We start from the raw sequence: 25,271 nt of genomic DNA, 5'->3' as shown, positions 1-25,271 counted from the left end.
CCTCATGGCAAAGAACTCTCTAAGGAATTGAGAATTAGAATTGTTGCTCTCCACAAAGATGGCCTAGGCTATAAGAAGATTGGTAACACCCTGACACTGAGTAACAGTACAGGCCAGGGTCATACACAGGTTTTCCAAGACCTGGAACAGGAACAGCATTGCTTTAGAGGTTGCAGAAGCATAAGGTCAGCTTGTCAGTGCTCAGACTATATGCCGCACACTGAAACAAGTCGGTTTGCATGGCCGTCGTCCCAGAAGGAAGCCTCTTCTGAAGCTGGCTCACAAGAAAGCCTGCAAACAGTTTGCTGAAAGCAACCTATCCAAGAGCATGAATTACTGGACTGATGAGACTAAGATGAACTTGTTTGGCTCAGATGGTGTCCAGCATGTGTGGCGGCGACGCCCTGGTGAGGAGTACCAAGAACATTGTGTCTTGCCAGTCAAGCAGGTGGTAGCATCATGGTCTGGGGCTGCATGAGTGCTGCTGGTACAGGGGAGCTGCACTTATGAGGGAAACATGGATTCCAACATGTACTGTGACATTCTGAAGCAGAACATGATGCCCTCCCTTCAGAAACTGGGCGAACGGCATGATAACAACCCCAAACACACCGCCAAGATGACAACTGCCTTGCTGAGGAAGCTGAAGGTGAAGCTGATGGAGCGGCCAAGTATTTTTCCAGACCTGAACCCTATTGAGCATCAGTGGGTCATCCTCAAGCAGAAGGTGGAGAAGCACCATGTGTCTAACATCCAGCAGCTCCGAGATGTCATTATGGAGGAGTGGAAGAGGGTCCCAGCAACAACCTGTGCAGCTCTGGTGAACTCCATGCCTAAGAGGCAGTGCTAGATAACAAAATACAATGGTGCTCACACAAAATATTGACACTTTGGACACAGTTTTGACATGTTCACTTAGGGTGTACTCACTTTTGTTGCCAGCTATTTTGACAATAATGGCTGTATGTTGAGTTATTTTCAGAGGACAGTAAATACTGCTATACAAGCAGCACATTGACTACTCTAAAATATATCCAAGTTTCATTTCTATAGTATTGTAGTATTGAGAAGATATTCTAAAATGTTTGCTGAAACGTGAGGGGTATATATATATACACTCACCTAAAGGATTATTAGGAACACCATACTAATACTGTGTTTGACCCCCTTTCGCCTTCAGAACTGCCTTAATTCTACGTGGCATTGATTCAAGGTGCTGAAAGCATTCTTTAGAAATGTTGGCCCATATTGATAGGATAGCATCTTGCAGTTGATGGAGATTTGTGGGATGCACATCCAGGGCACGAAGCTCCCGTTCCACCACATCCCAAAGATGCTCTATTGGGTTGAGATCTGGTGACTGTGGGGGCCATTTTAGTACAGTGAACTCATTGTCATGTTCAAGAAACCAATTTGAAATGATTCGAGCTTTGTGACATGGTGCATTATCCTGCTGCAAGTATCAGAGGATGGGTACATGGTGGTCATAAAGGGATGGACATGGTCAGAAACAATGCTCAGGTAGGCCGTGGCATTTAAACGATGCCCAATTGGCACTAAGGGGCCTAAAGTGTGCCAAGAAAACATCCCCCACACCATTACACCACCACCACCAGCCTGCACAGTGGTAACAAGGCATGATGGATCCATGTTCTCATTCTGTTTACGCCAAATTCTGACTCTACCATCTGAATGTCTCAACAGAAATCGAGACTCATCAGACCAGGCAACATTTTTCCAGTCTTCAACTGTCCAATTTTGGTGAGCTCGTGCAAATTGTAGCCTCTTTTTCCTATTTGTAGTGGAGATGAGTGGTACCCGGTGGGGTCTTCTGCTGTTGTAGCCCATCCGCCTCAAGGTTGTGCGTTTGTGGCTTCACAAATGCTTTGCTGCATACCTCGGTTGTAACGAGTGGTTATTTCAGTCAAAGTTGCTCTTCTATCAGCTTGAATCAGTCGGCCCATTCTCCTCTGACCTCTAGCATCAACAAGGCATTTTCGCCCACAGGACTGCCGCATACTGGATGTTTTTCCCTTTTCACACCATTCTTTGTAAACCCTAGAAATGGTTGTGCGTGAAAATCCCAGTAACTGAGCAGATTGTGAAATACTCAGACCAGCCCATCTGGCACCAACAACCATGCCACGCTCAAAATTGCTTAAATCTCCTTTCTTTCCCATTCTGACATTCAGTTTGGAGTTCAGGAGATTGTCTTGACCAGGACCACACCCCTAAATGCATTGAAGCAACTGCCATGTGATTGGTTGATTAGATAATTGCATTAATGAGAAATTGAACAGGTGTTCCTAATAATCCTTTAGGTGAGTGTATATATGCTATATACTGTCTGTTGTGAGTAAAAGTCAAATATAAACCTTTTTTTTTCTAAAGCTGCTTATTTTGTGTATTTCTTCATCAATGTCTGGCTTTGTGAATGTTGATCTGTAATTGATCTGAAATGTCATTTACACCCCATCTCAAATTATGTACTGTATTTGGTAACATTCTGTCGTGAACATGACAAAGGTGAAAATTATATGTGAAACATTTTTGGAATAAAATTACTAGATATCTAGAATACATTGTTAGCATTTTATGCATCATAATACACACATTAACTCATATTTTCACACGTGCATAATTTGAATCTAATTGCAAATGACGTGCAATAAAAATATTCCGTTCACACATCATGTCAAGTGTCCTCACACATCATGTCTCACATTTTATCTCAAGCATGCCTTTCACTCGTCATTTTGTTTCCTTGGTAACCAAGGACAGTAACTTACAGATAAAAACGTTATTAGATAGAAACATTGTTCATTGCAGTGGAAATAAACTGATATAAAACTGATATCAATCATTTTCACGCCATATATAATTAATATAATCATATTTTTTAACGATGGGTCAAGGTCTGGGACAAAAAATTTCAACAACTGGATTTCAAAAAATGTATAATAATAAAAGTTTAAAAAGTAACAAGCAAACAAATAAAATAAATAGAAAGATGAGAAATCAGGAGGCTTAAATCTGCAGAGTACATAATATTGTGTGATTAAAATAATCTTCTCCGTTTCTCATTTCATCCGGTTAACACCATCTACGGAGTGTTACGCGGTGACCGTTCTCACTGACGTCTGCGCGCACACACACACACACACACGACAGGATGCACGTGGGAGGAGAGAAAACGCCGGAGACAGCATGAATAGGAGTAGGTGGATAGATAAATCTACTTTTCCCCTCTATTTCTCATCCTCAGTCTCAAACAGGCGTTTACCTGTTATGCAAGGCGCTGCCTACTCTCAGCATCATAGAAAGAGCTCATTTTCAGATGTACCAAAAATAAATTGCATTCTGTGAACTACTGCCACACACATACGCTAATGGACAGGCATACTCATAAAAACCCTATTATAGATGAGGGTTGTCTTCATTAGATTGCATTACAGCTTTTATGTAACTGTGGATGGTGAACAGCTTGTGCACTCAAACAGAAGAAGAAAAAATGAACTTAACACTAAATCCACACACAGCACGGTCTGATTGATTCCTGTTTGACGCAGAACTCTAAATCTCTACAGCTGGGGCGTAGATATTCTGTTGAGTTAGGGACACAGTCCAAGACAATTTCTGGAGCTGCAACTCCTTCTGTCTGGAGATTTTAAGTCTCCAAAATCTTTCCGAAGATTGAGCATCACCTCCTTCACCAAGAGCAGCTCCAGATGGACTGAAGCTGAGAACCAGAGAGAGTTGCAGAGCTGTTCTAGGTTTACTGTGCAGCTGCGAGTACAGTCGCTGTCCTTGCTGGTCTTTAGAGATCGGTAGCTTGAGCAACACAAACTTTGAGAACAGACTCTTTTCACATTTCTGTGGTTCTCAGAAGCAGAAGTCATCATTGGGTAAACTTCTATAGAGGTGAATGGGAGGCGACAGCAAATGTCATTTTTGTATTCCCATTTGCTCCAATAGCAAAAAAAAAAATCCATGATGTAATTTCCAAGACTTTCCGAAAGAGGGAAAAATATAGAGAGATTGATTACAGCAGTCAGAAGAGAGAATGATGTGAAATTTGCCATCACTCCTTCACTCACGTGTGAATTTGTGTTAATTTCTTTTTTTCTGTAATTTAATTCCAAGGTAATATAACACAGTATGATTAAACGCAGAGTATATATGTGAATAATGAAACACAAAGAACAGAGTTATAAATGTGTATTAAAAGAATGAAATTATGAAAAGGATTTGCGATGTTGATAACTGTGGAAACGCGTCATCACAGTCGGTGAAATGCATTTTATTAACAAATAATGATGTAAGTGAAGAAAAATCTGTAATTAAATATCTATTAAATAGATTAGATAAATAATTGAATATATAAAATTGATTTGATTAAAAGTTTTGTAACACAGAAATCTCACTCATCATCAGCATCTTGAGGTTGTTAGGTTTCTGATATTCAGTTCTTCTGAATCTTGGCAGAAAAAACTAGCACTGAGTAAATGTCTAAATTATATTTCTGCTCAAAAATGTTACCTCTCAGGTCTTTATCTGGCAACATAGAGTTTGAAAAATATGGTTTAACAAAGTTTTATGGCTTTTAGTCCATGTGTTTGGGCTTTGAGGTCATCTACAGTATGTACTGCACTGCTAAACTCAGGATTTAAGATAGCATGATATTCAGTTACTTTTTTCTCTTCCCGGAAGCTGAGGCAAAAATATTGATAATAGAAAAGAAATAAATGACAACAGTGTGGAGACATTCTAATATGCAAAGGCACAACAAAATCTAATTCAAATATTGACATAAAATGATACTGTAATAACACTGTTTCATGCACTTAGACAATATTCTGAAGCAATAATACATGCATGTTGCACTGTGTCCCATACATGGATTGCTTTTGCACACATAATTTCTCCATTAGTTTTCTAATAAATGTTGATGATTTTGGATTCATTTTGGATTCAGAAGGTCGAGATCTGAGCATCACCTTGAAGATGATTATGCAAATACAGCTGACTCTCTCTGAGAATCTCAATAACTAACTAGCCCCAGTTCTGCTCTGTGACCCAATTACTGTCATAAGAATAAAAATGATTAAGCAATTAATTTCCCCCTACAGATAGGCCTACTCACCAGAGTGGCACATGGACAAAATTCACATGGCTCTCAATCAAAGGCCTTCTAACACACACACATACACACACACACACACACTCAACAACAACCTCGTCCTCAACACGCCCACACACACTCTCTTGGACTCTTCTACTAGCACTCACGTTTACAATGTTCACACGTGTCTAAAACACATGACACAAACACTACAACACAGAGGTCAAAAATTTGGTCAAATCAATAGCAGCTACACTATAATAGTTTGCCACACATCATCCGCATTATTCTAAAACACACCATTATATGTCCCTGATCAAAGCCAAGCCAAAGCAGAAACAAACTAAACATTACTAGAAGCAACAATTGCTCGTTCGTTCGCTGTCTGACGGTAGCCTAACTGACAAAAATTATTTGACAAATTTTCTCTGTTGTAGCTAATTTCTCAATTTGCTCTCTCTTTGGTTACCATGGAAATTTAGCTGAAGGCAATTATCACCCACCAGGCCAGCAATTAGGGTAGAACATTTCAGATTTAGCTCCTACATTTCAGCTGTCAAACACTACAACCGAAGACTGACTTGTGATGTAGCCAACGCGCGTGTGATGGATAGGAAAAATCAGGCGCGCTGTGAGAACAGGTGCACTACCACAAACATTGGCTGTGTGTGTCTCAAATTCATCAAGCATTCTTGCTTTGCATCGTCAGTTTGATTGGATTCCTGGAGCTCATCACATAAACTGACAGCGATTTTAAGCAGTAGCTGTTGGCGCTCGTGCACCAGTCAGCCTACGCCCACTGAATTTATACCGCCCCCTCCTCTATCCTCCGGTGCATAGGACGGAGAGCGCGAAGGAGACGCGTCCGTGCGGAGTTGCCATCGGTGGGAATATTCGTTTAGAGGAAGTCTCCGAATCCGTCTCGAACGACAAAAATGGATGAAATGGAAGAGGAGTTAAAATGCCCGGTGTGCGGCTCGTTTTTCCGCGAGCCGATCATCCTGCCCTGCTCGCATAATATCTGCCTGGCCTGCGCGAGAAACATCCTTGTGCAGACGCCCGACGCCGAATCCCCGCAGAGCAGCCGTGCGTCCGGCTCCGGCGTCTCCGATTATGATTACTTAGACCTGGATAAGATGAGCCTGTACAGCGAGGCTGACAGCGGATACGGCTCTTACGGCGGGTTCGTGAGCGCACCGACCACCCCGTGCCAGAAGTCCCCAAACGGGGTGCGAGTTTTCCCCCCTAGCGTGCCTCATCCGCTCCAGGCGCAACACCACCTGCTGCCTCACACCGGCGTCCTGCCGCCGGTCCCGCGGAACTCCTGCCTCACCTGCCCGCAGTGCCACCGCAGCTTGAATCTGGACGACCGGGGGCTCCGGGGCTTCCCCAAGAACCGCGTGCTCGAGGGAGTGGTGGACCGGTACCAGCAGAGCAAAGCGGCCGCGCTCAAGTGTCAGCTGTGCGAGAAGAGTCCCCGCGAGGCGACGGTCATGTGCGAGCAGTGCGACGTGTTCTACTGCGACCCGTGCCGTCTCCGGTGCCACCCGCCCCGGGGTCCGCTGGCCAAACACCGGCTCGTGCCGCCGGCGCAAGGCAGAATCAGCCGCCGCGCGAGCCCCCGGAAGATCTCCACCTGCACCGAGCACGAGCTGGAGAACCTGAGTATGTACTGCGTCCAGTGTAAGACCCCCGTGTGCTACCAGTGTCTGGAGGACGGCAAACACTCCACTCATGAGGTCAAGGCGCTGGGGGCCATGTGGAAGCTCCACAAGGTGGGCAAACTGGTTGAGGTTGAGGTTGTAGTTGTTGTTTATTACATTTCCCCCCTAATGACTAAAAAAGCATATCTGACCAAATGGTTTAAGCTGGTAGCAGATAAACATACTGGTCTAGATGTCTCACAACCTGGTGTCCTGTAGGTTTAGCACTTTAGTTGGTCAGCCTGACCAGCTGAAAATGCCCTAAACCCTTTTAAAACAAGCTAAAACCAGCTTAAATGTTGTCTGGTTTTAGTATAAGAGTCTGTGATGGTGCAGTAAGACTTGTCACTGTGATGGGTGAGACACCACCGGTCTAATTAAAACACAGCGCACGACACAGCCAGCCATGATTCAGGCCAAATGAAAAACACTTGTGCTCCAACTCTCCGGTTTAGATTGAACAGGAAAAGGTAAGGACAAACCTTCTTATGGAAATATGTTTTGGATTTTGAGGCATCTATGATAACTGCAGTGCATGGTCAGGGCTGTTTTATAGGGATGGAGGTTTAATTCTCCTGTGGTGTTGTGATGCACGTTTTAATTAAAATATGTTTGTTGATTGAACTCAAATATACAGGTTGCTTGTGTTAACTGTGTGTGTGTCTGGATTCCTCAGGGAATGTGCAAAACCGCTGTGACACTGGCCTGTTGTTGTAGCAACATGGGGCAGAGAGCTGATTTACTGTGTCTGTCTGTCTGTGAAGGAGAAAGGAGTGTATCCAATGGAGAGCCAAAGAATGAGGGAAGAGTCCCCTCTCTTTCTCTTAGTCCTAACATGCTGCACCATGCGAGTCAACAAGTTTAAATAAAATTGTGAGTGACTCTCAGCTAGACCGTTTCATTTAATCAGAAACCATAAACATGAGCAATCAACAGGTATAGGGAGATGATGGATCAATAAGCACATGGTTTAACATGGCACACAAAAGTCATGTCTGTACATTACCCTTTTAATTTAGAAATATTTGTGTTGGTGTGAGACAATATTGGTGATGCATCGATATTAAAATTCTGGGTGATATGATAAGCCAATAATTATTGTCATGTTATGGCAGATAACCAATAAATGGGTGATATTTTGAAAATAGTCATTTTAAGTGAATTTAGGCACCACAGCATTATAATGTACAATATAAAAATGAATATTCATTCTGAGATTTGCTAAAGATTACATTTAAAGGGGTCATGACATGGATTTTTTATTTTATTTTAATATGGTCCTTGAGGTTCACTTAAAGTTTTTTTTTTTGTTTTTTTTAAATGTATATGTGGAAGAACTATTATTTTCTACCTTCATTCTGACCCGCTGTCTGAAATGATCAGTTTTTAAGGGGTGGCTCCTTTAAGGCTTGTCAGTAAATGGCTACTTTTATGATTGGCTAATGTCATTGCATAGGAAACAGTATCAACACCCACTCGCTATTGTGCGTGAGTAAGTGTTTTAAAAACATCCATATCAAACGGTAATTTTCAGACAAAGCATTAAAAAAATAATTTACTCACGGTTTATGATGCAGCTGCTGTCAGATTCAATACAATTGGCTGCTTCATCTGTTAACCCTTAAATGCAGGAATGTTTCGCCAATCATTATTACATATTTGGGTCTTTAGTGACCCGGATCTATATATCTAACACAGATGGATCTCTACCTGTCGTAATAATAAACAACTCTCCTGATATTAGAGTAACAATTATAGAAGAATAAAATAAAGCATTGAGTTCATCACTGTCCTCATCAGAGCTCATTTCCCAGTACATTCAGCATCTGGTTCATATTCGAGATCTCAAACATATTCTCAAAACTATACATGTTTTCAACATGTTCAAAATCAATATTTTGATCGCTGACAGCTTCTTGACCAGATCCACCATCAAGTGACAGTGACACTAATATTTGATTTCAGTATTTGCTCTGCAGTAAATCGCTGAGCCATTTCAAGATTTGCTGATGATATTTCCTATTCTTTTGTTTTCTGCCTGCGGTTACTATGAGTGAAACGGCACTTCATCATTGTGTATGGAAGGGAAAACTTGAAAGGGAAAAAAGGTATTCTTTTATAATTTTAGAATTTTTTCTTGTTGTATTGTTTATAATGAATTGATTAAGGAATACCGAGAAGGTTGATATCTAACTTTTAAAAAATGAATGAGGAGGAGGGTAGTGAATGACGTCCTGGGTAACTAAAGACCTGAGGTATGCGTTTAAGGGTTAACGAAAGTTTCTTTGCGAACTCTTAATTTTTCCTCGTTTACAAAGCAATCTGCAGTCAAATTCTCTGAACAAACATATAATCCTCCAATGTAAAATAAACCATCCAGTTGTTCCTGATCCTGTATTCTTCTGAAGTCTCTACAGAAATGAGCAAATGAGCTGTTTAGACAGAATGCATCAAAGCGAACTTTCCTTTATGCTTCTATTCACTCTTCCAATTGTCCCGATAGATTCTGAACGGGCATCTGTATCCAGTGTGTGTCATACATATAATGGGTTCTATTTGCTTTTGACGCTACGCTTGCATTCAGTTCAGGCAAGTGTCAGCCGTTAAGCGATGGTGCAATGATGTAAAACTATTTGTTTTGATGTCTTGCTCTGGAGGCAAAGAAGCATTAAATTGGTCAAAAGTGGCAACAAATCCTGAAATTATCAATGTTTAATGCTTAATATTTTAGTTTTTTACAGTTTACACGAAAATATTAAGCAGCACAACCTTTTTAAATATTGATAATAAGAAATGTTTCTTGAGCAGCTAATCAGCATATTAGAATGATTTCTGAAGGATCATGTGACACTGAAGACTGGAGTAATGATGCTGAAAATTCAGCTTTGTCTTCACAGGAATATATTACTTTTTAAAACATTTCACAACATTAGCCTACTGTTTTTACTGTATTTTTGATTAAATAAATGCAGCCTTGGTGAGTATAAGAGACTTATTTCAAAAACATTAACAAATCTGTTGAACAGTTATGTATATCTAATATTGACTGAGATAAATATAATATAATATTATATAATATTATATACTGAGATAAATAAATATAAATCACTATACATTTTTACTCTATCAATTAGAAATGAAATAAAATAATTGTACATTTGAAAATTGTACATTTAAGGCATGTGGTTGAGCAATTTGACTGTTGTATGGTACTAATATTCACCCCTCTTTCACTTTTGAAAAAGATAAGGAGACATTTTTATGGGCAGACAGATGTGAGAGCAGAAAAAGTTACTTAATTCAAGCACTACATTATGTGTTAAGCTACATAATTTTAGGTGTTCAATTACTTTACTCTCTGTTCATAGCTCCATGTCTGATGTTGTGATTGCATAATATCAGTTTGAACTGGGACAGCAGCATTACGGCAGACCCAAATACAGCTCCCCCCTTTTAGCACCTGGGGCACCGGCACACACACACACACACACACACAGAGAGAGAGAAGCTCTTGGATCAGTGTCCTCTACTATGGTCCCATCTGTAGCTTTTTCACTGAATACTAGCAAGCTGGCCTCATATCAGAGGAAAATGGCCTCTTTCCGCACTGCAGACACTTGCTCGTCATTCACTAAACAGATTGTAGTTTTGCTTTAGCCTCAGGGCCCCATATGCTACTTTTCCTCTCATTTTCAACATCTATCTCTCTGTGTCACATACACAGACACTTATGGTGCGTTCAAGTCATCTCGTAAAGATCGTATTCACGAGTTGAGCGCACATGAACGCCACCACAATGTCGTAAATACGAGTGGGAAGCTCGGGATTTTCTTTAAGCCCCGATCTTTACGAGTTGGGGGCGTGTCACTGAGAAACATGGCGGAATACCAGTACTTAAAGGTATTTAGCAGTGATATTGCTAGACTTTTCTATTTACAGCGAAGTAAGCTAATTGCCTGCACAGAATATGATGGCATTATAATATAACAATGTAATATGTAACGATAAAGTTTGCAGTTTGTTCTTCATTTTCTAGAACTAGAGTTTAAGAAACTTGCTCTATTTTTGTGCAATTAATTAAGAGAAAGTACACCGCCATCTTACTCTGACGAAAGTGACTTGAACGCACACGCCGTCATAAACACGACTTCCCACCTCGTAAGTACGAACGTCCCAGGAGGATTTGAACGCATCATTACACAGCAAGCAGGAAATGGGGCCTGTGTGTTGATGCTATAAAAGATTTTTACTTGACAGATTGGCTGTTATCTAGAGAGCTGGGTGTCAGATATCATGTCGATACATAATTTTTTTTAAACTTTTTTTTTATTAACTTATTTTGCCTGATTATTTATTTTAAATAATGTTTACTGACTATTCACTTAATTGTGATAAAAAAGTTCATTTTCAGTGAAAAAGGCTGGCGTTAGATTTTCGAACTGGTTTATCTTTAGAACAAAACATACATAAACATACAGTATTTTCAATAGAATGATGATTTCCATCTTTTAAAGAGCAAAGATGGATGATTTCCACAATTTCTTACTTGTAACACTCTTTAAGTCTCGTAGTGCAACACGGTGTAATACAAGTGGTAATACAGAAAAAATTACTGTTTCCCAACATGTTTCTCTTGTTGTCCCTTTCACTCCGACACTATCTTCCATTGCATGGACAAACTAATACTGTCGTGTGTAGTCGTGTGTAATGCAGATATGTTGGGCTTTAGTAGGCTATGTAGTATTAGTGTGTAACACTGCAATATGTGACTAACTTCAAGTTTTGAAAAAATCTGAAACATTTATAACCGTTACTAACTTTAAGGCAGGACACCACAGGTAAATGTGATAAATACTTTTACAAAATAGATATGACCACATTCTGCAGTTGATTAATCGCAGATTGAGACAATTGTTTTTTTGACAAGTTTTCTGAAATATGCAAATGAGGCATGATCTAATTAAATATGCAATAATTTGCACACATTTCCAGAATGGAAATCTGAACATTGGATAAAGCCAGTTTCAATGTTGTTGTTTAGTTTGTTGACATACTAAGGTTTTTACAGGGGGGCATTTTGGATATCTCAATACTCTGTAAATCAGAAAATACTGTATTTCTAGGAATAAAATGTTATATAAAGTAGGTGAATGATATGAACAAAACCCTCTGTAAAAACATTTAGAATAAAACTGGAATGTTTGGTGTAAGGGATACTAAAGCTGAGGAAAAACTAATTTTGAGAAAACATAAAATAATATCTTAAATGTGCATTGTGGATGCTTTCTTTCCACTTGCCTAAATGAAGACATGGAAACAAAATAGCTCAAAATCTTAAAATTGACCAGTGCAAGAAAAAAAAAAATGGTTTTGCCTGTAATGTCTTGCCTATTTTGCTAATAATGTCTGTTTTGGGTTTGTAGCAACTGGGCTCTTATTACAGAACCATCCCAACTAGAATCTTGTCCTGTTTGTTTAGTAACCATGGTGATTTCAGCTCTCATTTAGGACAAATATTTAAGATATGATGTTTCTGTAACATTGCCCCTGCTGGGTTCTCGTTGTAGGACTTGTATGTAAGGTGCTACATGCTAGCATGTATCTGTTAGTATGTAGGGGTTTAGTGTGTAAAGCTGTGTTTGGCTTTAGCGTGTAAGGCTGTGATATAGGGCTCTAGTATGTAATGTTATGGAGTGTAATGCTGTATCATATATAGCGTTGTAATGTATGTAGGCCATAGAGAGAAATTTGGAGCACTGTGTTTCATTCCTTGTTCTCTCACTTTTGTTCCTCTTTTGAGAACAGACCACAAATGAAAGTGGAGGTCTCTCGGCGGATGGTTGTCATAGCAATGTGAGAACATTTATAATGGGATATTTTTCCAACTCTAAAGCAACATCCTTTGGCTGTGCCTGACGCACACACACACATACGCACATGCACTCCTCTTCCTATTCTCTCACCCACTCTTTAAATGACAGATTTAATGACTAACCTCTCACAAATTATGTCACTTCCTCTCTCAAACACATTTTATGTAGATCCCTGATTCCCTGTACTGAAAAAATGTATTATATTAAACATAGCAAAACTGGATTAAATATAATTTTAATAAATCATTGAATTTCTTTATGGTTTGAAATCTAATAAAGCACTATTTCTAAATAAGATAAAAAGTCCACACTGAAATAATGTAGGCTAGACATACATGTACTGTGCATAAGTTTAGGGTCAGTAAGAATTATTTTTATTTTATTTTTTTTCGAATGAAATGAATAGTTTTATTCAATAATGAGGCAATAAACTGATCCAAAGTAACAGTAAGAACATTTATAATGTTACATTTGTCAAATAAATGCTTTTTTATTCATCGAAGAATCCTGGGGGAAAAAATGTATACTTTCCATAAAAATATTAAGCAGCACAACTGTTTTCAACACTGATTAATGCTTAAGAAATGAATGCTTTTATTCAGCAAAGAAGCATTAAATTGGTCAAAAGTGACAGTAAAGACAATATTATTACAAAAGATTTCAATAAAAAAAATGCTGTTCTTTTCAACTTTCTATTCATCAACAAATCCTGAAATTATCAATGAGCATCAAATTATTTTTTGAGCATCAAATCAACATTTCTGAAGGATCTTGTGACACTGAAGACTGGAGTAATGATGCTGAAAATTCAGCTTTGCCATCACAGGAATAAATCACATTTTAAAACAGATTAAAATATTTTAAATTGTAATGATAATTCACAATAATCAAATAAATGTGAAATGCGGACCTTCTTTCAAAAACATTCAATTCATTTTATATTAAAACAAAAATAATAAAATTCAAGTTTTGTATGATTATTTACTCACAATATACTAAACTGAAATTATTTTCTAATAATAAGACTGTTAGACTTTTATCCTTTGTGCAGAACAAGCTTTAGTAAAGTTAGTTAAGTAAAGTTCACTTGCTCTTTATCTATATCGTTTCATCTCTCTTACCTTCTGTCTTTATCTTTCCAGGGTCAGCTCTCTCAAGCACTGAATGTTCTGTCTGATCAGGCCACAGAGGCCAAAGAGTTCCTGGTGCAGCTCAGAAATATGGTACAACACATACAGGTACAACAAACACGCACACTAACACTTATACTCTCATACAGTGCACTTGTGATGTGATCTGATTCTGTGCTCTCCTTGTGCTCTAGGAGAATGGAGTTGAATTCGAGGCATGCTTGGTCGCCCAATGTGACGCTCTGATTGAAGCTCTCAACCGCAGGAAAGCCCAGCTTCTCAGCAGAGTAACCAAAGAACATGAACACAAACTCTCAGTAAGCACAACCACACACAAAACATTCCTTGAGTTCTTGAAGAGATTCTAAAAAACAATCTCCAAAAACTCTATCTCAGTTATTGGGTGCCGTTCTTCATTTGAGGAGCTCATGTATGCAATGCAAATCAACCACAAAAGCAGAACGACAGCTCTCTGTTGTGTTTTTGAGGTAAAGGGAAGGTTGGAAAAAACCCAAATCACACAAGTTACGATTTGATTTCTTAATTGGAGGTTTAGTGACTGCCACCTTGAGGATTTTTAATGTGTGCTAACTGCTAATAGAACTGATGAATAAATTAGTTTAACACATTTTTTATTGCAAGCAAGGGGATTCATTTTTTATTTCTTTTTTCAGTAGCTTTGTAAGAATAGAACTATAGAAAAACACATTGATAACTGAAAGCGTTTAGTTTATTTAGATGTTTTTGAACTTTGAAATCAGCATTCACTGTAAAAAATAATTTGTTGTTTCAACTTAAAGCAATGTTTGTGCTGCCTTAAAATTTTAAGTTTAGTCAACTTGAAATGTGAAGTTGTACTAAGTGACAACTTGGATATTTGAGTTGACTAAACTTAAAATTTTAAGGCAGCACGGACATGTCACGATGCCTGTGTGCTATGTCTTGTAAGGACTTTTAAGTTGAACTGTTTCTATTGTTTCTGTGTTCTCCTCTCCTGTTTCCCTTGTTTGTGTTACCATAGCAACCCTGATTAGTTCTTAACAGTGCCTCAGGTGTTTCTTGTTTCCTTGTCATCTTGTTAGTTTCCCTGTGTGTATATATAGCCCTGTGTTTTAGTCTGTCTTTGTGAGTTGTTGCCTTTTGCTTTTTGCATTCTTGTTCCTGGTCAGGGGTGTATTCCTGAAAGCAAGGTTATCTTACCGTCACACATACCCTGAACTCTCGGTTGATTAAACCAAACCTTGCTTACTCGAGGTATGCTGGTTCCAAAAACACGTCCGGAAGTTCATCCAACTCAGAGTATGTTCATGGTTAACACACCAGATGTTCTCAACAGAGTAACAAATCGACGAGTCACCATGGAAACGGATGCTAAGAAAAAGCACGCCATACTACTTCTTTCTTCTTCTTTTGTTAAATGCTGATTTACATACTTTTACATACATTTCACCACCTATTTGGTGGTTGTACAATCATTTTTCAATCTTTTCGTTTCGTAATTGAAATATTAATTCATAATAAAAAGATACAGTCTGTGCTTGCAAAGATAACATGGCTGTATAAGTTTTTGTTCATTTTGTTTCCACGTTGGTAAGATAAGGTAAGATATATCATATATGTCTTTTATTATATAAATACATTATAGCATGCATAGAAAACGTCTGGATGCAGATCAACGATGTGTGAGATGAGAAGTATATAGCTATAATAATAAATTAACATTACCTTGTTATAAAAGCGCTCTGAACACCTCTGAAGTAAACTAACCCTGGAGCAGAACCTGCTACGGAGCAGGTGATGTTCAGAGAGTATGTTGCTATGTCTACTTACCCTGAAAGTCACCTCCGTTTTTGGAACCCATAGTTGAGGTTATCCGCTTACTCGCCCTTAAACATACCCGGGTATGTCACATAACCTGCTTTTTTATTAAAATATCCAAAAAACACTAGAACAATGTTATGTTTTATTGACTTGTGTATTTACATTATCCCAAATGTTTCCAACAATGTTTAATGTTTAAAGTCAAGTTTTTAATGTTGTTTATATGTCTATGTGGTGTTTTTAATGTGCTTTATGTGCAAATTCATAAGTCAACACCATTGCTAAGGATTTTCTCTTTAAAATCGCAGTGAACCAAAGACAGTCCCAAAAAAACGCGGTTTGAAATCGCTGGTGTTTCTGACGTCACAAACTACCTTGTAACCAATCACGTCAATGTGCCGGAGGGCTTTAGCATATCATTAACGCCGAGCAGGGGAGTCTCGAGAGATGCCAGGTTATCCCTGTATATTTTTCTGTTGATATGAAAAATCGGGTAGATTTAGCAGTATAACGGGTGTATGATGTATATTACGATGTTATGATGAACTATATGCCTTTCTCCACTGACGAGTTTTTCAAAGTGTTTCTGATGATTGTTAGAAGGCTGCTGTCTGACTCTGAGATGGCGAACGGGAACATGGTTTGTGTAACATAAGCAACACATTATTAGCTGTTTGATAACATAGTCAAGCAAAAGGCTAATCATATTAATTACCATTACGTGTCCGACGTTGTAAAGAGCAATACCATTGTGCAGCATTTACCCCAGTAAGTTGGCCGAGTGAATCTCTTAGCTGGCGTGAGTGGAGGCGGGGCTAATTAGCATATATACTAAATGAAGCAAGAATTTTTTTCACAGGAAAAAACGTTTAAATATGTCATTTTGGTGATCAAAGATGAGTTTTAAGGGATACAATTATTGACTATATGGGGATTTTAAATCCAGAGAAATCAGCTATTTTAACCAGTGTAACGTCCGATGTCAAGTCGCCCGTCATTGACGTCATATCGACGGTCCTCGATTTCCGGTTTTACGTCCATAGAAACCATGGAAATACCAAAGACGCTTTAATATATTATGTTTTATTAGACAGGTGAGCAACTGTTTGGATACATTTATCGACAGAAAACTAATTATAGTTATATAGCTTGATTTACAGCGAGTTACAAGTTTGTCCCATGCCTCAGAGACAATGCTTTTTTTGTCAAGTGGCTAACATAGCATAATCAGAAAGATTAATATGATATTCTGATATCCATGGGCGTCGGAACCATTGTATATGGGTGGGACAAGACCCACCCACTTTTTAAGACCAATGATATTGGACCCACTTACTTTTACCGTCTCTGATTCAGCACATTTGTCTTTTCATAGTGCTGTCAGTCAAATCCAATTATTAGGGAATTCCCTAATAAATTAAACTCCGCTGAATCGCTAAGTTACATTATATTTCTCAACGAGCCGCAACTGACGAAAGTAACCGCCCGTCCTAATTTCCAGTCAAATATTGCGTTGCAAACATCAATAACAGTTTTAAATTGTCATTGCTGGCATATGACCATGGTATTAGCGGGATAATCCACGGATAGCTGTGCATTTAATGCACGACTTGGAGGCAAAGAACCGCCCGACGTGAAGTGGAGTTTAGTTTACTTTAATTAAAAGGCACCAGAATAGCCTACATGAAATGGTATTTACTCCAGTAACATTTTTCTGGGGGAGGACCCATGCACCCACTTTTTTTTTTCTTCCGACGCCCATGATGATATCTATCTAGTTTACTATAATAATGACCAACTAGTGTCTCATACCAGCCACCGAGATAACATTACTTTCAACATACTCAAATGTATTTTTTGTATGATTTTTTTTTGACCAAGTAAAACAGTACTGCGTTACACAACAATTTTGATTCGCCAGATTAAGTTATGAGTAGTAATTCAGCACTGCGGCTGTTTCGTTAGAATGAAATAAAATAATGTGAATTTAAAATATCAAACGTTACAGTAACAAAGTTCAAATTCAGAGAAGAAGGAGGCGAACGTTAAACGTAACTTTAATCGTAAAATATGGATGAGTAACAAAATGAAAAGAGCGGCAGCAGCCGACTGCGACATCGGACCATAATAAAAACAGCAGCATAAAATGTTCCGGGCTCTCTGCCCCGCCCTGCTTCATAATGTTAATAAAACTTTAATACATTAGCCCACCCATTAACATGATTTCTGCATGAGTCCTGTCATATTGCTTTCTATCGGCTGTGGAGGTGAAGACGACCATTCCCATGATTCCACTCTTGTTATTGTTTTGAATAAGCGACCTTTTACATATTGTGCCTTTAAAGATTACGAGAGCACATGCATTAAAAAAAATAATGATGTGCATGGATAAATTATTTATAATAAATACTGCAATACTCCACAAAAAATAAAAAGTGTTCATTTTAATTTCATGGAAATCTCTACACATTTCTGTATTAGGGCAACAGATGACTGGCTCTGAGGGTATTTTCTATTTTCCCATTAAAAATTCATTAAATCTCTTTTCTGCCAAAGTTGGATTCAGAATGGATTCATGCTTCAGGCAGCAGGGCTAATCAGCAGCCATTGTTGGTGAGTCAAATCAGCCTGTTTCTAGCCCAAGCTTCTATGCCATATGAAAAGGTTTGCTATCATAGGGGGAATGCAGTTTAATGGTTAAAAATCTGGGCTATTAACGGAAATAATTTATGTTTAAACTGGAGTCATTGTGTCCTTGACTAAGACTCTGAATCCCAGGCTGCTCCACTGAGACTGCACCTATAGTTAGTTTGCTGTGATTCATTCTCTTCGGTTGAAATGGAGCAATGAAATAACAAGTAACTAAATGGCAAACCAGTGTGCTTTTATACAGTCTTAAGAATTCTAGGAACATTATACAGCTTATAATGCACTAACATGATCCTGATTTTGTTGGCTCTGTCTGTGGGTAGTTGCTAAATATTATCATTTTTAAAAGAACCATTTCTTTAAAGTTTCACATAATCTTGAATTACTTTTTGTATTTTGTAGTAGTCTGTGAGTTATAAGGGGAAACTAGAACATTTTTATATTAAAATTGCTACATAATATTTAATTACTCTTTTTGCTTTTTAATTAAATTATATATATATATATATGTATGTTAATGATCCAAATTTCTTCAAGCTGGAGTGATGACACAACTCAATTTATATTTAGGGAAACGTAAAAAATGTAATATTAAAATTGTCCTGGTCTCCCCCTATACAGTTAGTAGCCTTTCACATAGTAATCCCAGTTAGTTACCGTAAAGTTACCAGAATGACTTTACCGTAGCAAGGTGTTTTTTTTAAGGCAGACTTCTTACATCTTACATTCGGACCTTGTACGTATGGTAATCTTCATTCTTTGAGCAAATTCCAATCGGAAGCGAGCATCCCTACCCTACTCACTCCGAAGGGCAGAGCCCATGTGGGGACTTTGGAGGGAGCAGGGCACTTGTGTGTCATAATGAAGTTTGGAATTCGCCATTTGTTCACACACAGCAGCATCATAACGGTAATTTACTGGTAATGTTACAATACTGGTAAATTGCCAGAACTGATTTACCTGTATTTTTGAAAAGGTCCTATTCACACATGATCTCTTAAAGGGATAGTTCACCAAAAAATTAAACTTCTGTCATTAATAACTCACACTCATGTCGTTCCAAACCCGTAAGACTTTTGTTAATCTTCGGAACACAAATGAAGATCTTTTTGATGAAATCTGAGATTTACCGCAACTACCACTTTGACGCTTCAAAAAGTTCATAAAGAGATCGTAAAACTAATCCATATGAACTGAGTCATTTAGTCCAATTTGTTTTGAAGAGACACAATAGCTTTATATGATGAACAGATTGAATTTAGGCCTTTAATCACATATAAACATTCACTTGTGTTCTGTTCTGAAGATGAACGAAAGTCTTACGGGTTTGGAACGACATCAGGGTGAGTAATTAATGATAATTTTCCTTTTTGGGTGAATGATCCCTGTAATGGTAATTTACCAGTAAAGACTGTATGTGTAAAGGGAAATGTAAAAATGTAATATTAAAATGGTTCTGGTCTCTCCTGTACTATTAGTCATATGTGCTTTTGCTGGCATCTTATGTAGGCCTATTCTCTCCTCTTGTCTCCATGGCGCCACAGGCATGTTCCCATGGTTACAAAGATATTGGGGTTCTTGTTTTGTCCAGTGGCTTTCTTCAGTTCTGTCTATTTCTGTCTGGTTCTGTCTCATTCTGTTTGGATTTGAATGGCTCTTTTGCCTCTCATAATGAAGTGTTTTATGTTTGATTCATTTTGGTATAGTAAGATTGGCTTTGAAAGGACATGTGTGTGCATCAGTGTGTTCGTGTGCATCATGTAAGAGGAATGTAGCGAGTAGGTTTAAGTAGAAGGAGGAGGGACACACTCAGACACACATTCATCCAGTGGAATATGCAAGCATGAAGTGTATTTTTTTGTGTAAAAGGTCAGTGATGTGTTGCTTGCTCAGAGAGGATGCTGACAATTGGTCCTGCTGTTGCCTAGCAACCCAGCCACAGTACAGTTATCATGGATTCATCCTCTTTCTCTTTCTTTCTGCCTCTTTATCTCAGGTGGTTCGTGATCAGATATCTCACTGCACGGTGAAGTTGAGGCAGACCACAGGACTGATGGAATACTGTCTGGAGGTTATCAAAGAGAACGACCCCAGCGGCTTCTTGCAGGTCACTGACCCTTTTAATAGCACACTAATGAACCTCATCTGCTGACATAGGCCGCAAAGTTAGGGATCTTACGCACCAGAGAAAGATCTGACCAAACTTTTAATGGATGGGAGATGTCTAAGATCCATTTTGGGCTTGTTTACACCTGGTCACTTCATGTGTTTTCTCTGATTGCAGAAAGATCCAAATCGGTTTGACATAAAGCAAACTGGATTTCCAAAACTGTGCCGCCTCTCTGAAATTCTCATTGGTCAACGAGATAATGAAATTTAGATTTAGAAAATTAAATTTAATTTAATTTAATTCTATTTAATTCTATTTAATTCTATTTAATTCTATTTAATTCTATTTAACTTTATTTCTCGCAATTCCAAGTTTATAATTCACAATTCTGACTTTTTTTCTTGTAAGAGTTATAAAGTCAGAATTGTGAGATATAAACTTGCAATTGCAAGAAAAAAGTCATAATTATGAGATTAAAAGTGGCAATCACCTTTTAAATTTTTTTATTCTGTGGCGGAAACAAGCTTTATATTTATATTTGTGCATGCTCATTTCCTCAATTTTCTATTTAGATTACCTTTGCCATCATATAACACTCATTGAAGTTAATCTTTAAAAACACTAATAACTTGTTAATACTGTTATCTTTGGCAATTCTTAAAATTAATATACATTTTTCATGCTGTACATAATCTCAATTCACATGCAGCATTTTAAAAGCATTTTGATTTTAGTTTTTAGTGTTTCATTTTTTAGTTTGAACAAAATAGTATTTTAACAAATTTTTAAAAAGTTGCAATAATTTTAATGTCAACCATTATTTCATATTATATCTTTTTGTGATGCCTAAGTTATTAATTAATTTGACCTTTTAGTTTTTCACTTTTAATTTATTTATACAAAATAGTGATTTTATAAATAGTTTTAAATATTAAAATAATTCCTTTTAATGTTAGCCGTTCATCAGTTATTGACCATGAACATAATTATCATATTATTATTGGTGTTTTCCAGAACTTTAATGTCAGTGTGTCAATACTAGATATTGCTCTTTGTGAGTGTTTATGCAAAACTTGCTTGTTTAAGCCAGTGTGACATCAACAGTCTGTCTGTTGAGGATCTAATTGGAGACTTTTGTACACTAATAAGTATAATCTTTTGAATCTATCAAATTAAAAAGACTAGTACATGATATCCAAATGGAAATCTGCCCAGAAATCATTATAATCCATTTTTTATTTTTAAAAATAGGCTCCTTCAGTACTCAAAAATGAGTGTAAAGGCCAAGGAAACTTTAGTTTTCTCAAAAACAAGCACTCTTGCTCAGTGACACTTTGCCTTCCAAAACTTTTCTGATCACAAAATGTTTCTTGCTCTGAGGACTCTTATTAAATTAACAGAAGGTCATACATTTACATAATTGCAACACTTCATTAATTTGCCTTAAGGCCGTGTAATATATTCTGAATCGCAGTGTGTGTCTGTGTGTGTGTAGATCTCTGATGCTCTGATAAGACGGGTCCATATGACGGAGAACCAGTGGGGGAAGGGCTCTCTGACCCCTCGCATGAGCAGTGACTTTGACCTGACGCTGGACAGCGGACCCCTGCTGCAGACCATACACCAGTTAGACTTCGTCCAGATGAAGGGTGAGCCTGTGTGTGCGTGATTGGGTGTGTTTCATTTTTGCATGGCTTTCCTTAATGACACAGTAAGTCAGAACCCTGGACCCAAAATAACCCTGTCTGTCTTTGTTTGTGGCTTTGTGTGTGTAGTTCCAGCTGCTCCTATTCTTCAGTTAGAGGAGTGCTGTACTCAAACCAACAGTGCGACTCTTTCATGGAAGCAGCCGCCTCTCTCCACCATCGCTGTGGAAGGCTACATTTTAGAACTGGATGATGGGACTGGAGGCCAGTTCAGAGTGAGTGTCACATACACGCAGTGAACCTTTCTGTGCAAATCGCTTTCTTAGAATTATATTCATTTCAACAAAATAGTGTTCTGTGCAGTGTTCACTCTGTGATGCCCCTATTTTTTAAAAGGCTGTCCTGACCTAACTTTGTTCCCTAGAAAAGATTAGACATGACCAAGGATTAAAAGAACACTTTTTTAACAGCTTAACAGTGTTACTCTAAATTGACTGCAAGTGATCAGCATGCATTTTCCTTGATCATGAAAAATTCATATGAGGCTGGATAGATGAAGCAAGTTTTAGCTTAAAGTCACCATGAAATCAAAACTGACAAATCTTATTTTTTTTATGGAATATTTGGAATATTTATATTTATTGTAAATTATTTATCCGTGCACATCATTATTTTTTTTTATTTTTTTATGTACCCTCATAATATTTAATGTAAAAAAAATCCCCTCACACTCTCTACTCTGATGATGTGTTTTGGGGCAGCCTGTCAATCACATGAGATCATAGCAATAGCAAACCACAATCATCCAATCAATTCCGGACGGACAAACAAAAGCACTTCCGTGCAGAATGCAAAAATACGTGGGGCTAAAAATGCTTGCATTTCTTAAATTGAAGCTAAATTGAATGACCAGCATTTCAACACCACACATTAGTTTTCAGTGTAGGACTGAAGCTGTGTGAAATCTTGTGTGGAAATACACAGCACTGATTACATTTTTGATAAAAGCACCACATCAGAAAACAGTACAGAGATTTCAAGTTCATAATGATGACTATTCCAAACAAATGGACGCCATATGTTATTGCATTTATTTATTTATTTATTTATTTATTTATTTATTAGTGTAGTATTATTTTTCTTTCTCGAAGTGGACACAGTGAACACTGCATAATTGTAAGATGTGATGTTTCTGCTTGGCTAGCTTAATGATCTGTCCAATAGATAGAGGTTTTACTCAGCAAGAACAAACATTAGAAGAAAAATTGTTCATGTGTATGCACACACAAGTACACACTCATCCACTGTCAGTGTGTACTGTATTAATAAATAGATATTGTTGAACATGGTTTTGTCATTTGGCTGTGGGCAGTCAGAATCAGTGATGTTCATTTGAGTGATGAGGGACATGCATGTATTTCCATTAGATCAAATCAAGTCCACAAAAATGGTGTCTCATCTCATATTTGCCACAAAATGCCTGAGTCTAAAGATGATTCATGCCTCTCACTGCAGAAGTCTATTTATATATTAGAGGGCCACTTCACCCACGAACACACTTGCACGCACCACTGTCACTCGTTGGCTGTTTACACTTGGTATTGACATTCATCTGAGGTGATCACAAGTGGCCACTTGTGATTTGATTTCATCTGATTTTGTGGTTTCATGCAGTGCCGTTCAAATTACATTATCGCACATGATACTGATTTGCTGCTTAAGAAACATGTCTTATTATTATCAAACAAGATTATTATATTATTATTGAAAACTAGCAGTTGTGCTGCTTAATATTTTTCTGGAAACTGAAATTTCAAAAGAACAGCATTCATTTAAAATAGAAATCTTTTTTAACGATATAAATGTCTTTATTCTCACTTTTGATCAATTTAATGCATCCTTTCTAAATAAAAGTATTAATTTCTTTTTTTTTAAATGTGTACTTACCCCAAACGGTAGTGTACATCATCAAAATAAATCTCCTGAGATTAGCCACACACATTCACACTTAGACATAAGAATTCAAATACCCTCAGACATATAGACACACACACACACACACACACACACTCTCTACTATCCTCTAAACAGGCCAAGCTCTTATTTTAGAAAGCCAGGTTCATGTGTTCTTATATTTGCTCCATTTTTTGGGTAGATTTTTAGCAACAGTATCACATTGTTTTTCCCAAGATATTCATCAGCCTTAATTAGCAAATTAACTTAACGGTATATTCTACAGGAAGTGATTCCATGCATACAGAAAATGTGCATACTATGCAAAATATGTAAATTTTCTGTTTGCATGGAACATCTGGGCTGAACTGAGTTTGAAGTTGCATTCTACCCCTCTAGTTCTGAAATAGTAAGAGTAGTATGATAGTATAGAATTCCGATTTCAGCAATAGACCTAATTCCTTTGATATAATGTAGTTTACAACAAAGCACTTTGTGTTGAGTACTATATCCCTCAATGCAATGCACTCAATCTGCCCTTGCATTTAAAGTGTTACCAATAAACCAAATGTAATATCAAAGGGGTTTTTAACATCTTTTTCTTGATTCAGAATTTAATTAGACTGCCCAATTTAAACACAGAATCATGTGAAACATGTACAGTGGGGAGAACAAGTATTTGATACACTGCCGATTTTGCAGGTTTTCCCACTTACAAAGCATGTAGAAGTCTGTAATTTTTATCATAGGTACTCTTCAACTGTGAGAGACGGAATCTAAAACAAAAATCCAGAAAATCATATTGTATGATTTTTAAACAATTAATTTGCATTGTATTACAAGACATAAGTATTTGATACAGCAGAAAAGCAGAACTTAATATTTGGTACAGTAGCCTTTGTTTACAATTACAGAGATCATACGTTTCCTGTAGTTCTTGACCAGGTTTGCACACACTGCAGGAGGGATTTTGGCCCACTCCTCCATACAGACCTTCTCCAGATCCTTCAGGTTTCGGGGCTGTCGCTGGGCAATACGGACTTTCAGCTCCCTCCAAAGATTTTCTATTGGGTTCAGGTCTGGAGACTGGCTAGGCCACTCCAGGAACTTGAGATGCTTCTTACGGAGCCACTCCTTAGTTGCCCTGGCTGTGTGTTTCGGGTCATTGTCATGCTGGAAGACCCAGCCACGACCCATCTTCAATGCTCTAACTGAGGGAAGGAGGTTGTTGGCCAAGATCTCGCGATATATGGCCCCATCCATC

At 37.9% G+C, this 25,271-nt stretch overlaps 1 protein-coding gene across 7 annotated transcripts in view; it reads left to right on the top strand.

Moving 5' to 3' along the window:
- The first annotated feature begins 5,800 nt into the window (after positions 1 to 5,800).
- The window catches only part of trim9 (tripartite motif containing 9), a 28,010-nt gene continuing 8,539 nt past the window's right edge, over positions 5,801 to 25,271 (top strand). For 2 of the 7 annotated variants that reach the window (XM_084094040.1, XM_084094037.1), the window contains exons 1-7: positions 5,801 to 6,897; positions 12,631 to 12,678; positions 13,841 to 13,936; positions 14,023 to 14,145; positions 20,295 to 20,405; positions 21,904 to 22,057; positions 22,184 to 22,329. In XM_084094040.1, the coding sequence (XP_083950166.1) occupies positions 6,058 to 6,897; positions 12,631 to 12,678; positions 13,841 to 13,936; positions 14,023 to 14,145; positions 20,295 to 20,405; positions 21,904 to 22,057; positions 22,184 to 22,329 (1,518 nt within the window). In that variant the 5' untranslated portion in view covers positions 5,801 to 6,057. The remainder of the gene's footprint in view (positions 6,898 to 12,630; positions 12,679 to 13,840; positions 13,937 to 14,022; positions 14,146 to 20,294; positions 20,406 to 21,903; positions 22,058 to 22,183; positions 22,330 to 25,271) is intronic. The other 5 variants (XM_084094039.1, XM_084094042.1, XM_084094041.1 and 2 more) reach the window with 4 other exon arrangements.

This window comes from Abramis brama, assembly GCF_963993115.1.
Source record: "Abramis brama genome assembly, chromosome: 19".
Taxonomy (NCBI): domain Eukaryota; kingdom Metazoa; phylum Chordata; class Actinopteri; order Cypriniformes; family Leuciscidae; genus Abramis; species Abramis brama.
Note: the sequence above shows the minus strand (reverse complement) of the source record. Positions and strands in the feature narration are given on the sequence as shown.